Source organism: Zalophus californianus, chromosome 1 (assembly GCF_009762305.2).
Source record: "Zalophus californianus isolate mZalCal1 chromosome 1, mZalCal1.pri.v2, whole genome shotgun sequence".
In the NCBI taxonomy this organism is placed as follows: Eukaryota; Metazoa; Chordata; class Mammalia; order Carnivora; family Otariidae; genus Zalophus; species Zalophus californianus.
The window spans coordinates 9740326-9756777 of NC_045595.1; the positions used below are offsets into that span (position 1 = coordinate 9740326).

A 16452-nucleotide genomic window follows, 5' to 3' on the forward strand; every position below is an offset into this window, starting at 1 on the left:
CCCGCCGGACCGTCGCGCGCATGCGCGACGCTAGCACCGCCCCCTCACACCCACGCACGCCCCGCCTCTTTCCCCGCGCAGCCCGCGGCCCTGCCCACCGCCCCGCAGTACGCACGCGTGCCCGCGTATTGCCTGCCGGGAGTTGTAGTTTCAGTGCGGCGGGCCCAGCAAGTCCAGTGGCTGCGCTCCGGTGCCGCGGCGCCCCGGGGCCGAGGCGGAAGTGAGGCGGCCACCCCGGGGCTCGAGGGCGCGGGGTCAGCGGTCGCGGGGCACCAGCGAGGGGCACGGGGCTCAGGAAGTGCGCGTGCGCGGCGATAGGCCCCGGGGGAGGAGGCAGGCAAGGCCAGGCGAGGTGGCCAGTGGCCCGGGCGTCCAGCCTGAAAGATGCACAAGAGGAAGGGACCCCCGGGACCCCCAGGCCGAGGTGCCGCCGCCGCCCGCCAGGTGAGTCTGTACCCCACGGCCTTGCCTAGGGAACCCTACTCACCCCTATCACAGGTTCAGGGGAGGTCCCCACCCCCCAGGGGAACCCGATCACCACCCCCAGGTGAGCCCCGGTCCCCGCCCTCCAGATGAGGTTCTGCTCCCAAAGTGCGGCCTGCTGGCCCCTGCTCCCCAGCTCCCCAGCTCCTCAGCTCTTGGCGCCCCGCCCTGGGCTCAGGGCCACCTGTTGCCGCAGCCTCACCAGTTTGGGAGGGGAAGGCCTCGGACCTGGGCTAAGGATAGTTACTGCACTCCTGGCCTGAACGGGCACGGAACCTCGCGTCTGCCAGGCCAAGTCAGACTCTTTTTATCCCCACTGTACAGATGAGGACACTGAGGCCCAGAGAGGTGAAGACAGCTTCCCAAGGTCATAGGGATTAACGGCTTGGCCAGAGTGAAGTGCAAATCCAGAGCTGCTGCCATGAGCCCGCGGGACTGTGTCTAGACCTCCTTTCCTTCTCCACCTCCTCTGCCCCAGGCACCTGGAGAGTTGATTTTCTCAGTTATGATGGAAGAAGCCCGGGCCATAGCTTAGTGCCGGGGTATTAAGAGTCTGGCCAGCCTGGAGTTCCCTGCTGGTCTCTGCACGTTGGACACTCGGCTTCTCAGCTCTTACACCTCAGATTCCTCATCTGTAAAATGGAGGCCCTAACAGTTCTTATGTCACAGGACAGTTGTGAAAATTCATTGAGATAGTTTATGGAAAGTGCTAGAACATAGCCCTCAATAAGTGTAACTTCATTATTACTATTAAAAGGAGCCATACATAATTGCCCATTTTGACCCACAGAAAAGGCAATTTTGTATAGTTCAACATAATATTATCACATCATGATTGGTCATGAACCAGGAGGGGATAGGAAGACAGGTCTGTTACACAATGAAAACCCCGCTTTCGACTTCTGTGTTGTTTTCCGGGCTTCTGTTTGCTCTTGCAACCTTCCCGCCTGGCCCCCTCTGCTGAGTATGCTGGAAGGAAAAGCCCAGGTGTGCAGAGTGACTTTGCTTTGCACAGGGTGTAGGGCCGGCTTTTCCTACTGAACTTGGTCAGCAGCACATCATGGGCGTGGGCTCAGAGCAGGGAGCAGGGTCTCTGCCTGCCCTTTGCCCCATGTTGATCTGTGCCAGAGGGCCTGGCCCATCTTGGGACACCTGTTGCATTCTGAGCCCGTTCCAGCCTCCTGGCACTCCCCAGGGAAAATGACTTTCCCCAGGAGGTCTGGATTTCCTTCCTCCTGAGTGAACTCTGGGTCCATCCTGGCTGCCTCTGGCCAGGTGGGGTGCATTCCGAGGTCTGACTGGACCCTTGCTCTTCCCTCAGCTGGGCCTGCTGGTTGACCTCTCCCCAGACGGCCTGATGATCCCTGAAGATGGAGTTAACGAAGAGGAACTGGAGGCCGAGTTCTTGGCCTTGGTTGGGGGCCAGCCCCAAGTCCTGGAGAAGCTCAAAGGCAAAGGTGAGACTCTCAACACACCCCTGAACATTTTCTGAGCTCCTGCTATGGTCAGGGCTCAGCGCTGGACCCTGGGGAGAAGGAGGAGAGGAGACAGAGAAGGTCTTTGCCCTCCTGGAACCCACAGCCTGGGTAAGGGGTTAAGTGATCAACTCTGGACCCAGGGTGAGGGTTCGAATCCCAGCTCTGCCACTTACTGGCTGTGTGACTTGATGAGTCCCAGCATCGCTGTGGCCTCAGTTCCCCCCTCTGTAAAATGGGAATAATGACTGCACTTAATCACAAGAGTTACTCTTCTAGTGTTCATAAAGCACTTCACACAGGGTCTAGCGTTTCCTCCAGCTTGCAGTCCCCGTGATGAGGGCTGGGATGAGGGAAACACAGAACGATGGGAGAGACCTGTGAGCTGGGGCCAGATGCCCGCAAGAGGCACGCACAGTAAGGAGGGCCAGGTGAAGAGCTGGGAAGCACTTTTGGGAGAGTCCCCAGCACCTGCAAAAGCCCCCTATGGGAGGTGGCAGGAGGCAGCAACTCTGTAGTGGGCAGTGGGGCTGGAGCTCCGAGGGCAAACGGAACCTTTATACTTTTCCGCTGATTCAGTCAACCCTCGTTATTGATGAATTCCATATTTGTGAATTCCCCTACGGGCTAAACTTTATTTGTAACGCCAAAATCAATACTTGGGGAGCTTTTGCAATTATTGGCAGGCATGCACAGAGTTGCTGGAAGTTGGAGTCGCTTTTGTCTCGGGGCATGCTGTAAACAAGTGTCCTTTCCACAGTCTGTGTAAGGCTGCATTTTTTCTCATTTTGGTGCTTTTTGTTGGTGACTTTACTCTTCAAAACGGCCGCCAAGTGTAGGGCTTAGTGCTGTCTCGTGTCTCTTAAGAGCAAGAAGCCTGTGATGCGTCTTATGGAGAAAAGACGTAACAGATGAGCTTCGTTCAGACGTGAGTTACAGTGCTGCTGCTGGCCTTGAGTTCGGTGTTCACAGATCAACAATATGTATTTAAAAAGGTGTCATTAGATAGAAACACACATTAAGCAAGGTTATGTATTGACTGGTTGACAAAAATGTTGTGCCCAGAGGCTCATGGGACCCGAACCTTGTATTTCCTCTAGGGGCCATGGTCCAGTGTTCCCTAAGCCAGCGTTTAAGGCAGTTTTATAGAACAGAACTAACACAGATAATGAGGATAACTCAAATAACAAAATGCTGACCACATGCTGTTCTGGAGCTTCATTTATCTTTAGTTCCCACAACCCACCTGTGAGAGAGAAACTGTTGTCCTCGTCCGATAGATGGGAAGACTGAGTCCCAGAGAGGGCAAGTGACTTGCCCAGGGCTCCAAAGTGAGAAAGCTGTGGAGCCAGGGTGCCAAGTCGGGCTTGAAAAGGGAGAGATGAGGCGGGCAAGATCTGCGGGGATCGGGATCATACCTGGTGGGCCCGAGGGCCACGGGGTGCCATGGACGGGCCGGGAGGGGGACATGCTGCCCTAGTCCTTGGGGTCATGGGATGGGAGGCTGGGGACTCTTGAAGGATCCCAGTCCAGCTGGCGCCTCTCCCTGTCGCCAGGCCCCCTGCCCATGGAGGCTATTGACAAGATGGCCAGCCTGTGCATGAGAGACCCGGATGAGGGTGAGGATGAGGGTACGGACGAGGAGGATGTGGAGGCTGATGATGACCTGCTGGTGAGCACCCGGGGCAAGGCAGGGGGCCTCCCGCGCTGTCGTTGCACCATCCGGTGGGCCCTCATGCTCGGCCCCCGGCCGTGTGCCCCTGCAGGCAGAGCTAAACGAGGTCCTTGGGGAGGCGCAGAAGACTGTGGAGTCCCGCCCTCCTGTGGCTCAGGTATCGCCCAGCAACCTGCTCGCCATAGCCCAGAGTTGGAGGCCTTCCCTGGCCCCTCAGCCATGTTACCTTGGGCGGGTGACATGGCACCTCTGAGACCCAGTTCCCTGCACTGGAACGGGGATGATGATTTCTTCCTGGCCGGGGGGTGGGGTGGGGAGAGCTGGCCCAGGGGCAACATACCTGGTGTGTGGGAGGCACTTGACAAGGGAGCTCTTGGGGAGAACTCGGGTGGGGTCACCACCGAGACCATGCCCCGGCCCCTCCTGCAGCCGAAGGCCACAGCCCCCAGCCCAGGGGTGGAGGCCACCTTGCAGGAGAGGCTAGCCCTCTACCAGACAGCGATCGAAAGCGCTAGGCAAGCTGGAGATGGTGCCAAGATGCGGCGCTACGACCGGGGGCTTAAGGTGAGCGGGCAGGTGATGGGAGGGTGCTGGGACCCTACCACAGCCCACTGCACCCAGCTCCAGGCTCCTCTAAAACCCACTTTCACACTTCCTCCCAGACACTCGAAAACCTGCTGGCCTCCGTCCAGAAGGGTAACACCATCGATGAAGGGGACATCCCGCCACCTGTGGCCGTGGGGAAGGGCCCGGCAGCCACGCCCAGCCACTCTCCGGCACCTGCGCCGCCGGCCTCTGCAAACCCGCCAGTCCCAGAGCCCAGGGTCACGGTAGAGGGTCCTCCTTCCACGGCTCCAGCCACATCCATAGGCTTGGCTAAGCCCCAGCTTCCTCCAGGTAGGCCAAGGGCAAGGCTGGGCTGACGTGGGATTTGCAGGGGTGGTATTCAGCAGTTGGCCATTTTATGGGGGTGCTGACTCATTCATTCATTAGCTATTCATTCATTCATTCATTGAGCGCAAACAAACTGGGGGGAGGGGCAGAGGGAGAGAGAGAATCCTAACTGCGCTGAGCACAGAGCCCAACGCAGGGCTCAATCCCACAGCCCGGAGATCGTGACCTGAGCTGAAATCAGGAACCGAACGCTTAACCAACTGAGCCACCCAGCCTCCCCTGTTGTTAGATATTCTTAACACCCCTCCTCTTCCTAGGTCGTCATGCCTCTGGAGTTCATGGATACCTTCTGTGTGTTGTGTTGGTATGATATATATAACATAACGTTGGCCATTGTAACCATTTTTCAGTGTGCAGTTAATTGAGTGGTGTAAGCACCACCCCTATCTTTTTCCAAAGATTTTTTATTACCGCGAACAACAACTCTGTCCCCATGAAACACTAACTCCCCATTCTCCCTCTCCCCAGCCCCTGGCCCCCACCATCTGCTCTCTATGACTTTGCCTCTCCTAGATATTTCGTGTAAGGAGAACCACACGCTAGTTGTCTTTTTGGGTCCAGCTTCTCTCACTTAGTGTAATGTTGCAGCGTGCATCAGAGTTCCGCTCCTTTTGGGGGCTACCGTTCTCATGCAGAGAGTTGTAAGTGGATAATTTCCAAGCCCTCAGCTTGTCTGTCTTCGCTCCTAAAACTCACCTGCTGGAGGTTTTCCAACCTCCCAACAGGTTTTCCTTCTCGGGTGGCCCTCCTCCCACTATGGGAAAGGAGTGGCCCCCCCCCTTCTAGAATATCAACACAGGCTCTGCCCCAGAGGCAGACACTCCCCAAGCGAACCGGAGAGACACTTAAAACTGAGCTGGCCCAGTTGAGAAAGTAAACAGCAGGTCTAAATCTTTCCATAGCCAGATTGGTTCCTGAGCTGTTGTTTTGGCAAAGGTCAAGGAGGATTGTTGGAAATCACCACCTGAATTTCGCCACCGAAATCACCAAAACGTTTCTCACCATGGGGTTTTGGCACATAGGTTGGCAGGGGTTCAGGGGATCCCCCGACAGGGTGATGACAAGACTTTGCCTCTTGCCATCTGTTTGTTGGTGCGAAGCAGGTTTCTTTATGCTTTAAAAAAGGAAGACAGGGAAATTGGGAAAGAATAAACCGGGAAACAGGAGATAATTGGTAGAGGGTGGACCCAGCCCCGACCATGTCAGGCAAGAGGTAACTTGCTCATAAAATTTTACTCTTTTTTTTTTTAAAAAAGATTTTATTTATTTATTTGACAGAGACACAGCGAGAGAGGGAACACAAGCAGGGAGAGTGGGAGAGGGAGAAGCAGGCTCCCCGAGGAGCAGAGAACCCGATGCGGGGCTCGATCCCAGGACCCTGGGATCATGACCTGAGCCGAAGGCAGACGCTTAACAACTGAGCCACCCAGGCGCCCCAAAATTTTACTATTGGTATATAAAAATTCTTCATCCCGAAGCTTGATATATTTAGGCTTTGCTCAATTGCATGCTAATAATACCCATGATCCAAACTGGGAAAGCATTTTCTTAACTCAGAGACTTGCAATGATGGGACATAAAACCAGGCAAAAGACAAGGTGTTTAGCTTCAACCTACAGACAGCTTTTCAGGCAACTACACCTAAACTTAAAGCTGTAAGTACAGTTGTCAGTCTGAGAAAGTACAACGCATGTGGCTTTCCAGGCGTTTCTAGGATTTGTGGACCCTGGGTGGTGTATTTATTACCCTTTGTTTTTTTATACCAAAAATTGCACGGATTGCTTTCAGTTTAGAGATACTTCCCCTGAAAATCTAATGAACTGTGTTATTTGATCCTGTAATGAACACACCGAAAAGAAGCTTAACTCTTTGTTTCTTCACTTTGCCAACGCACTGCAGGAATGGATTTTGGTTACAAGTGTACAATAGGGTGGTCAAGAGAAGACTTTCAAGCACCCACATTTACAGTTGACCCTTGAACAACGCAGCTTTGAACTGAGCGGGTCACTGTTTCTTTGATTAACACAGTACAACACTGTATTTCTCCTCCTTGTGGCTTTCCTACTATCATTTTCTTTAGCTTACTTTATTATAAGAACATGGTATATAATGCACATAACATACAAAATGTGTAGATCGACTGCCTTTATCATTGGTAATGCTTCCAGTCAATAGTAACCTATAATAGCGAAATTTCGGGGGAGTCAAAGTAGATTTTCAACTGTGTGGCAGGAGGGGCGTTGGTACCCTTAACCCCAACATTGTTCAAGGGTCAACTGAATGCCACTGAACTGTATACTTAGAAAGGGTTAAGATGGTGAATTTCAGGGGCATCTCGGTGGCTTAGTCTGTTAAGCATCTGCCTTCAGCTCAAGTCATGATCCCAGGGTCCTGGGATCGAGCCCCACATCTGGCTCTCTGCTCAGTGGGGAGGCTGCTTCTCCCCCTCCCAAATAAAATCTTAAAAAAGAAAAAGATGGTGAATTTCATGTGTATTTTGCCATAATTAAAAAAAATAAATAAATGAAGGGGCACCTGGCCGGCTCAGTCCATAAAGCACAAAACTCGTGATCTCAGGGTCATGAGTTTAAGCCCCATGTTGAGGGTAGAGCTTACTTAAAAAAAAAAAAAAAAAAGTATATTGGTGAGTTTCAAATAACCATGGTAGTTAACGTACATTAGATTTTAAAAGAGTGATGTGATAGTTTTCTTTTGTGAATGTCAGTATTTGCAAGGCACTGGGAATGACAGCTGTGGCCACTTTTGAAACTTAAGACAAAAACTTTTGGATGCCAACTTAAAAATGCCTAAGGGTATGTAAGTTTTCCTAAATTCTCTTAGGGGCCAAACAGCAGTGGCTCCAGAGACCGCCAGGCCTGGGCTTGAGTGCCCGCCACACCATCTTCAGGCTGTGACCTCGGGGCGGGGGCGCAGCATCCCCTCTGAGCCTTGTTCTCACATCCGTGAGATGGACCTAAAGAACAGTCTTCATTGTGAGGGTTAAATAGAACTGGTTCAGGGGCGCCTGGGTGGCTCAGTCGGTTTAGCATCCAACTCTTGGTTTCAGCTCAGGTCATGATCTCAGGGTCATGAGATCAAGCCCCACATGGGGCTCCATGCTCAGCTCAGAGTCTGCTTGTCCCTCTCCCTCCCCCTCTGACCCTCTTTTCTCTCTCTTTCTCTCCAAAATAAATATATGAAATCTTAAAAAAAAAATGGTCCATACACTGTTCCCCCTTCCAGGTCCCTGCAGCCCCGGCCCCCTGGCCCAGTTGCAGAGCCGCCAGCGTGAATATAAGTTGGCTGCCCTCCAAGCCAAGCAGCAGGGAGATACTGCCACTGCCACCAGACACTTCCGTGTGGCCAAGGTGCGTGCAGACGGGCGGACGGGGTCGGAGGGCGAAGACAGGATGCTTCTGGCTTTGCATGGTGGCCAAGAGCAAGAGCTCTGCAGTCACACAGGCCCACATTTAAATCCTGGCTCTCAGTCACTCCAGAGCTGTAGTTTGCTGTACCTCTTAAGCCCCAGTGTACCCTCTCTGTGAAATGGGCATAAATATTGGAAGGGGCTTAAAGCAAGATGGTGCAGAGGAATGGGTGGAGCTGGGGGTCCTCTGTCAAATGGTGGGGCACAGAGGCTCCCCACAGGGTCCTGGCCCCCAGCTGCAGCCTCTTCCCCTGATCTCCTTCTTTCCGTCAGAGCTTCGATGCCGTCTTGGAGGCCCTGAGCCGGGGGGAGCCTGTGGACCTGTCCCGCCTGCCACCTCCCCCTGGTGAGAACCCTACCCTGCTCACCCTTCAGGACTTGATGCTGCCACCCTCACTGGTCACCTAGGAACCCCCTCAGGCCACATGAGCCTGGGGTGGGGGAGGGGGTGCCCAAGCAAGCCCCTCATTGGACTGGACCTCTCTGCCCTCAGACCAGCTGCCTCCAGACCCACCGTCACCACCACTGCAGCCTCCAACTCCCACCACGGTGCCCTCCACGCCAGGTAGGCTCCTGGAACCATGTGTGACAGGCAGGCCAGGGCAAGACAGTCTCTCTCCTTCCCAAGACTCAACCCGGCCCCTCTGCCTCCCACTGCCCCCATCTGCCCCAGAGGTTCCCCCACCTCCGCGGACTCTCCTGGAGGCACTGGAGCAGCGGATGGGGCGATACCACGTGGCTGCAGCCCAGGCCAAGAGCAAAGGGGACCAGCGGAAGGCTCGCATGCATGAGCGCATCGTCAAGGTGTGTGGGGGCCCGGTGGGCAGGTAGACGGCCCCTGGAGACCTGGCCCACATAGCCCTAATACTGTGTCCGCTGCAGCAATACCAAGATGCCATCCGAGCCCACAAGGCCGGCCGAGCAGTAGATGTGGCTGAACTGCCAGTGCCCCCAGGTAGGCACTGCCCCTCCCCCAGCCCTCTGGCCTCTGAGCATGGTACAGGCCCAGGGAGCTCTTTGCTACGCCTTCAGGATTTCTGCAAACTTGTTAGACGATTGGTAGCTTAAAGTTGAGTCACAGTAGGAGTGTTTACACCCTGGCAGTGGGCAGACACTAAAAATCAAGGGGGTTTATTGGGAGAACCTATTCATTAGCCCACCATCATCTGATCCCTCCATTTCTTCTTTGTTCAACTCACTCTCTCCTAGTCATCAGCTCTCAGTTTTACACATACCTGCTTAGCCTCCCCCCAATGGGTTGGGGGTCTCCTCTGGGTTCTCAGAGCTGCCTGTGTGTCCCCCATGAGAGCAGTTATCACTTAGCACCTTGGTCCCCTGGGAAGCCCCCCAGGCCTGTGACCACCTCTTGTGCCCAGTACCCCACCTCATCTAGTGCTAGCTTGTTGGAGTCTGGTCAAGGCCCAGGGTCCGGTGAGAGGCACCAAGAGGCAAGAGGGAGGTTGGAATGATCTGGTGTCTACACAGAAGCAGCAGGAGCTCCTTCCTGGATTCAAAGTATATCCAAAGCCCTGAGGCTCCTTAGGAGGGAGAGGAACCCACGTTCTCCACCATAATGGCATGGGTCTCTCCCTCCTGACTGGGTCCTGACTGGCCGCCCAGGCTTTCCCGCCATCCAGGGCCTGGAGGCCACTGAGCCCACCCCGCAGGGCCTGGCGGGGGTCCTGGAGACTGCCATGAAGCTGGCCAACCAGGATGAAGGCCCAGAGGATGAAGAGGATGAGGAACCTAAGAAGGTGTGAGGGGCTGGGGCCTTGGGGTGAGGCAGGGAGCGGCAGCAAAGCAAAATCCTGACATTGGGGAAGAACTGGCCTTATCCCCGCCCTGTCTCTTCCCGGCTGTGTGGCCACGGGCGGGTCATTTTGCTCTCTGATCCTGTCTCCTCATCTGTAAAGTAGACGTGGTGACAGTCTCTGTGTCCCAGGGCTGTTGCAAAGATTCAACGAGAGTGGGACCATAGGTTGCGTTCAGTGCTGAGGAAGCGGAAACTAAGACAGTCCCTGCTGTCAGCGTCAGGCCCTGACCTCTGGGGAGTGGAACCACTGCAGGCACTGGGAGAGCTCTGACTTCCTCTCCCTCCCTCAGCAGCCCGCCAGCCCTCCGGCCCCCGTGGCCCAGCCCAAGGCCCCACCCTCAAGGGCACCCCAGTCAGGCTCTGCCCCAGCAGCCAAAACAGCCCCCAGGGGCACATCCACCAGAGGTAGGTACGCCCTCCCCTCCCTGGCTGCCCGTTGCCTGGCCATGGGCTGGGCAGCACCCATTGACACCCCGGTACCCACAGCCCAGCAGCAACTGGCCTTCCTGGAGGGCCGCAAGAAGCAGCTCCTGCAGGCTGCACTGCGAGCCAAGCAGAAGAATGACGTAGAGGGTGCCAAGATGCACCTGCGCCAGGCCAAGGGGCTGGAGCCCATGCTGGAGGCCTCACGCAATGGGCTGCCTGTGGACATCGCCAAGGTGAACTCTCTAGGCCTGCTGGACTTTCCCAGGCACCCACCCATGGGGCTCTGGCCACTTAGCCATGTGCCTGGGAGTATATTAGGGTTCAGGCGAAGCTGCTATAACAAATAGGTCCCCCTAAGACAGTGGCTGAAAGAAGACAGACATATTTCTTGCACGTAATGCTCAGGGCAGTCTGGGCTCTGAAAGACAAAGCCCGCTATGGCCCAGGTTCCTTCCATCTTGTTGCTCTGCCACACCCTAGGAGGTCATCTTTGTCCACATGGTCAGAGTGGGTTGATGCCCTGTCGTCATTCAGTCTGTGGGAAGTGAGAGAGAAAGGGCAAGGCAAGCAGTTTCCTTTAAAGGAAGTGACACGGTGTGCCATCACTTCTGCTCACCTTCCACTGGCCCGAGCTGAGTCACATGGCGTACCCAGCTGCAAGGGATGCTGGGACATGTAGTCTCTTGGCTGTGTGCCTAGCTAGAACTCCATTACTAGGGAAGAGAGGGTAAGGATCACATTTGGGGGAAACAGTTAACAGAGGCTGCCACTTTGGGAAGGACCATCCGCTTTTCTCTTTGCACCGCTTGTCACCTTGGAGAAGAAGAAAGACCAGGGCAGGGGCAAAACAGTGGTCCAGGAAGTCCTCTCCAGGGACGGTTGGCATTTCCGTGGGTGGGCCTGTTCATTGCTGACCAGCAGTCCCCTCCCCATGATCCTTGTCTTCCTCAGGTGCCACCCGCCCCTGTCAACAAGGACGACTTCTCTCTGGTCCAGCGGCCCGGCCCGGGTCTGTCTCAGGAGTCTGCCCGGCGCTATGGCGAACTCACCAAGCTCATAAGGCAGCAGCACGAGGTGAGGCGGGCCCCCGGCCGGCTCAGCGGGCCTCCCTCAGGGTCATGGCCCCCCAGCCCTCCCCTCACTGTCTCCTGCTCTTCAGATGTGCCTGAACCACTCTAACCAGTTCACCCACCTGGGCAACATTGCCGAAACCAGCAAGTGAGTGCCCCTGTCCCCACCTCTGCCAGACATTTGCACCCCCAGCCCACCCCTGGGACTAGGGACCTGAGCAGGGCTCTCTCGGTGGCAGGTTTGAGAAGCTGGCGGAGGACTGTAAGCGGAGCATGGAGATTCTGAAGCAGGCATTCGCCCGGGGTCTCCCCACGCCCACTGCCCGCTTTGAGCAGAGAACCTTCAGCGTCATCAAGTAAGGCCCTGTTGCCCCTTGGCCCAGGTGCCCCTTTGGAGAGGGGTTTGCACTCCCCAGAAACCAGCAGAAGACTTGCCTCTGGGGGAGAGTTTGGTTGGGTGGTGAAAGCACGGTATATGCAAGGGTCCTGAGGCAGCTGTGAGGTGCAAGTGAAGGATGGTGATGGGGTGTTGACAGTGACACATTGGGAACTGGGGAAGATCTAGTGAGTGCAGAGATGTGCCTTGTCCCGAGGCCTGGGCGAGCCCTCGGATGGTGGTTGTTGGTCCTGCTCCTGTCAAGCCTTCCCACAACCGGGAAAATTGGGGTCATTTTTCCCATTTATAGGTGAGGTTAGGTGCAACCACTGCAATAACCTAGGATAAGCCACACCCCTCACCCCAGCTCCCCGCCACCTTGCCTCCATCCACTGTCCCCATTTTCTCACCTCCTGCCGCGCAGGCCTCTTTCTGGTCCCCAGATGGACCAACTGTGTTCCTACTTGGGGCCTTTGCACCGGCTGTTTCCTCTGCCTAGACCTGCTTCCCCAGGTCTCCATGTAGCAGCACCTTCCCAGCATCCAGAATCACCTGTGATGTCACCTCCCCTGAGAGGCTCTTCTTGACCACTTTGTCTACAGCAGCCTTTCCTGAGCACACTTCCACTCTCTCCCCTATTTTAATTCTCTGCAGGGTTGCTTTGTTTCTTTATTTATATATTCATTGGTCCTGTGTTCACTCAGCTAGCTTGGGCCCCGTGAGCCCAGGGATGGGGTCCGTCTCACTTACTTCCATATCCCCAGCAGCGAGGACACCGGCAGACACATAGTAGGGGCTCCAGAAATATTGCTAAATGAAGGGAAGGTCCCCTGGCAGCTAGGGCACTCACTGGCTGGTACATGGTAGCTTAAGAAATGTCAGATGAAGCGAATAAAGAAGACCGCATAGCAGCTGGGGCACTGGATGATGAATATTAGGGACCCCCGAAATGTTAAATGAAGGAAAGCTCCCCCCGCCCTGAGGCCACCGGCTGGCACAGAGTGGGTCCCAAATAGATCTGTGCAGACTGAAGAAAGGTCTCAAAAATAAGCCATTGGCAGAACTGGACAAAGAACTCCCGGTCTGTCTGATTCTAAATCAGCCTAGGAGCTGATACACCCACAAAGGCCAGCAGGGGGTTTGTTCCCTGGCCCCGCGGAGGGAAGAGAAGGCCGGCAGGCATTGGGGCTGATGTGCCTCTGTCTCCCCACCTGCCCTCCCCGAAGGATCTTCCCCGACCTCAGCAGCAATGAGATGCTCCTGTTCATCGTGAAGGGGATCAACTTGCCCACGCCCCCAGGTGAGGGGCGGCAGGCTGGCGGCAGGGCTGAGGGACTGCCCCTCTGCCCAGCTCTGACCCTTGTCTGCCCACAGGGCTGTCTCCCAGTGACCTGGATGTCTTTGTTCGGTTTGACTTCCCTTATCCCAATGTGGTATGTGGAGAGCCGAGGAGGGATGGGCTCAAGCCTCATCGGGCTGGGAATGGGTGGGCAGGGGGCCAGGGGAGGCCCCAGCCCCTAAGCTTCCCTGCCTCCTATTCGGTTGCAGGAAGAAGCTCAGAAAGACAAGACCAGTGTGATTAAGAACACAGACTCCCCCGGTGAGCTGAGCGGAGGCTGAGCGGAGGCGGGAGGCACCCCAGCCCCATGCAGCGAGAACATGAGACCATAGCCTGACCCCTCCCTCTTTCCTCTTCACCCGCCCCATCCTCATTCCCTGAGTAGAGTTCAAGGAGCAGTTCAAACTCTGCATCAATCGCAGCCACCGTGGCTTCCGAAGGGCCATCCAGACCAAAGGCATCAAATTTGAAGTGGTCCACAAGGGGTGAGCTGGGGGTGCTGGGTGCACTCTGGGGGAGAGGGAGCTGTCGTGGGCCAACCATCGTGTCCCCTTCACACACGCAGGGGGCTGTTCAAGACTGACCGGGTGCTGGGCACAGCACAGCTCAAGCTGGATGCCCTGGAGACAGCGTGCGAGGTCCGGGAGATCCTTGAGGTGAGATGTGGACATTTGTCCGAAGGCTCCGGTGTGGCTCTGTCACTTGTTAACATGACTCAAATGCTTCCTACAGGCCCTGGGCCTCGCAAGGGTCTCCTCTGCTGACCCAGACCCTCCCCCGGGGTGGGGGGGCGCAGGTGTCCCAGACCTTCCTACTACCCAGCCCTAAATATTCCCAGCACCCTGCTCCATTTTGACCAATTGGTATCTCAGCCATACCCAGGGGCTCATATTTTGGAAATCGCCCTGGTTCCCCCTGATCCCGACCCTGAGCCTCTCCTCGTTTCCACCCAGGTCCTGGATGGTCGCAGGCCCACGGGGGGGCGGCTGGAGGTGATGGTCCGAATTCGGGAGCCCCTGACGGCCCAGCAGCTGGAGACCACAACTGAGAGGTGGCTGGTCATCGACCCCGCGCCAGCAGCTGTGTCCACGGTGAGACTCTTGCCCATCAGCACCCCCAGGGAGGGAGACTTGGTTTGGGGGTTGAGGGGGAGGCGGGAATCACAGCACTGGTTCTGTCCACTGAAGCAGGTTGCTGGGCCCAAAGCGAAGGCCCCTCCCGTGCCTGCCCCTGCGAGGGAGCCAGGGAACAGGTAGGTGGCTGGGCCAAGCCATGCTGGAGAGAAGCCCCTTCTTCCTGTCCCAGCCCCTCCCAGACAATTTCCCATCAGGCACAAACTGTAGCAGGTCTCCCCCGTGCTCCAAAACGTGTCCTGCCTCCCCTTCTCCTGAAGCGTCCAGTTTAAACTCCTCAGCCTGATTTTTAAGGTCTTTTGTGATATTATCAATATACCCAGTAGTCTTCTCTCTCTCCACTTCCTTCTGTTGGCTCATGGTTACCTACACCTAGTTTTTACTGGCCTCTGGGCTTTTCTGTGGTCTTGCCCTGAGCACCCCTACCCACTTGGCCCCCACTCTTCTGCCCAGCTCTGACTCCTTTGGCTCCCGACTTGGCTATGGCCTCCCCTAGGAAGCCTTCCCTGACCTCCTGGCATTGCACTTGCCTGAGTGTACAGTCATCATCCCCACTAGGTTGCGGGCTCAGCAACAGCAGGGTGGGCCTGGCTTGTCTCCTCCCGTTCCCCAGTGCCCAGTGTGTCTGTCAAATTAATGGGGTCAGGGCCTGGCGGGGGGTCCTTGCTGCCCCTCACCCTTCTCCAACTCCGTAGATCAGCACGGCCCCTGCACAGCCTCAGCGTGCTGGCCTTCGATCAAGAGCGTCTGGAGCGGAAGGTGGGCGCCTGCTCTGGCGGGCTCGGTGGGGCAGGGTTGGGGGGTTCTGTAGGCCCCGGGCAGGGCCATCACAGTGCCCCGCTTGGCACCCCCAGATCCTGGCCCTCAGGCAGGCGCGGCGGCCAGTGCCCCCGGAAGTGGCCCAGCAGTACCAGGACATCATGCAGCGCAGCCAGTGGCAGAGGGCGCGGCTGGAGCAGGGGGGCCCGGGCCTCCGGAGGGGTAGGGTCTTGCGGAGGGGTGCGTGGGGGCGGGCGGGGCAGCCGTACCCATCCTGACCCGGCCCCCCCCCCCCATCAGAGTACGCGGCCCAGCTGGAGCGTCAGCTGCAGTTCTACACCGAGGCCGCCCGGCGCCTGGGCAATGATGGGAGCAGGGTGAGCCGGGCGAGGGCCGGGGGGCAGGGGCGCAGGGGGCGGGGGCCGGTGGTGACAGCGTCCCACTGACCACCCCTTGGCCCCCAGGAGGCCGCAAAGGAGGCACTCTACAGGCGGAACCTGGTAGAGAGTGAGGTGAGTGGCCAGGTATGGGGTTGGGGGGTGGCTGTGGCCATGAGCACCCCCCTGACTCCTGTGGCCTCCCCCTCAGCTGCAGCGGCTCCGCAGGTGAGGGGCCAACCAGGCGGGTGGCCCCTGGAGAGTGGGGCGCAGGCCCAAGGCCACAGCTGAGGACCAGACAAGCAGACAATCAGCGGACAGTCAGCTCCAGATGGACACATTCCCCCACTGGGTCCCCCCAGCCAGGCCACAGCCTCCCTGGCAGGGGACGTTGAGGGCAGTACCGCCAGCCAGCTTGTGCCCCTTGCCCAGGCCTGGCTGGGTGGGCCCCGGACAGTCCTGTTTGCACAGCCTGGGGTGCCGGGCCCCTGGCCTGCCCCGGAGGTGGGGGGGGGGGCAGCTAGGACCAAGCCCCGAGGGCCCCTGCGAGCACTTTACTTCCTGTCCCTCCCCAGCCTTAACCCTGAATCCCACCCACACCCCAAAGAAGCCGCTGAGGTCGGCCAGAGCCCGGCTGGCTCCCCAGGGCTGACACAGGGAATAAACAGCCAGGGCCACGCCTGGCTCACTCTGTCCTGTCTTTGTGTCTTGCTCCCACCCTCTGTGACTAGCTGGGTCTCCCCCCACAGTCCCTCCGGGGATTGATGGAGAGGTGTCTGCAAGAGGGGCAGGCTGTGGGGGGGCTTGTGCCTCCGAAGGATGTGTCCGCTTTGCACATTTGCTGCAGGGGTATGTGGGAGGGTCCGTGGCCTGCTTCGGGGTGTCTGACACGCCCTGTGTTTCTGTAGCTGGTGGCCTTGGGCGTATCTGGGTTTACACGCGTGGTCAGGCATTGCCTGGTGGTTCCTGGCGACCCACGAGTGTCTCGGGGCTTTGAGAGCCAGCCCTGCTGCTTACTGGCTATGGGACCAAGTTGCCTGACCCTCTTAGCCTCCCACAGCTTCACCTTCCTCAGCTGGTTGCGGGGATGGTGAGAGCACCTCCTGCAAGGTGAAGGGCAGCTGGTGGGTGGTGAGCACTTGAAA

The 16452-nt window shown here is 57.1% G+C and overlaps 1 protein-coding gene across 3 annotated transcripts; it reads left to right on the forward strand.

The window, feature by feature from the left end:
- The first annotated feature begins 149 nt into the window (after positions 1–149).
- Positions 150–15999, forward strand: CC2D1A (coiled-coil and C2 domain containing 1A). 3 transcript variants are annotated; one of them, XM_027587459.2, is made up of 29 exons: positions 150–444; positions 1805–1940; positions 3515–3630; positions 3725–3790; positions 4063–4197; positions 4296–4530; positions 7831–7955; positions 8288–8360; positions 8508–8579; positions 8688–8818; positions 8897–8969; positions 9635–9768; positions 10118–10232; positions 10314–10486; positions 11205–11327; positions 11413–11471; positions 11563–11679; positions 12926–12999; positions 13074–13132; positions 13248–13299; positions 13424–13523; positions 13604–13694; positions 13992–14129; positions 14226–14290; positions 14867–14930; positions 15026–15152; positions 15231–15307; positions 15395–15442; positions 15519–15999. In XM_027587459.2, the coding sequence occupies exons 1-29, from the start codon at positions 385–387 to the stop codon at positions 15537–15539; spliced, it is 2859 nt and encodes a 952-aa protein (XP_027443260.2). In that variant the 5' UTR covers positions 150–384; the 3' UTR covers positions 15540–15999. The 3 variants fall into 3 exon arrangements, with proteins under 3 accessions (XP_027443260.2, XP_027443263.2, XP_027443262.2); XM_027587462.2 differs by having other exon boundaries at positions 14229–14290; XM_027587461.2 differs by having other exon boundaries at positions 10121–10232.
- The last annotated feature ends 453 nt before the right edge of the window (positions 16000–16452 follow it).

Excerpts from the sequence above, each read along its gene's own strand:
- CC2D1A (XM_027587459.2), top strand. The coding sequence starts at position 385 with ATGCACAAGAGGAAGGGACCCCCGGGACCCCCAGGCCGAGGTGCCGCC. Across the intron at positions 4,198-4,295 it reads GCTACGACCGGGGGCTTAAG|ACACTCGAAAACCTGCTGGC; the intron begins GTGAGCGGGCAG and ends ACTTCCTCCCAG. Across the intron at positions 8,970-9,634 it reads TGAACTGCCAGTGCCCCCAG|GCTTTCCCGCCATCCAGGGC; the intron begins GTAGGCACTGCC and ends CTGGCCGCCCAG.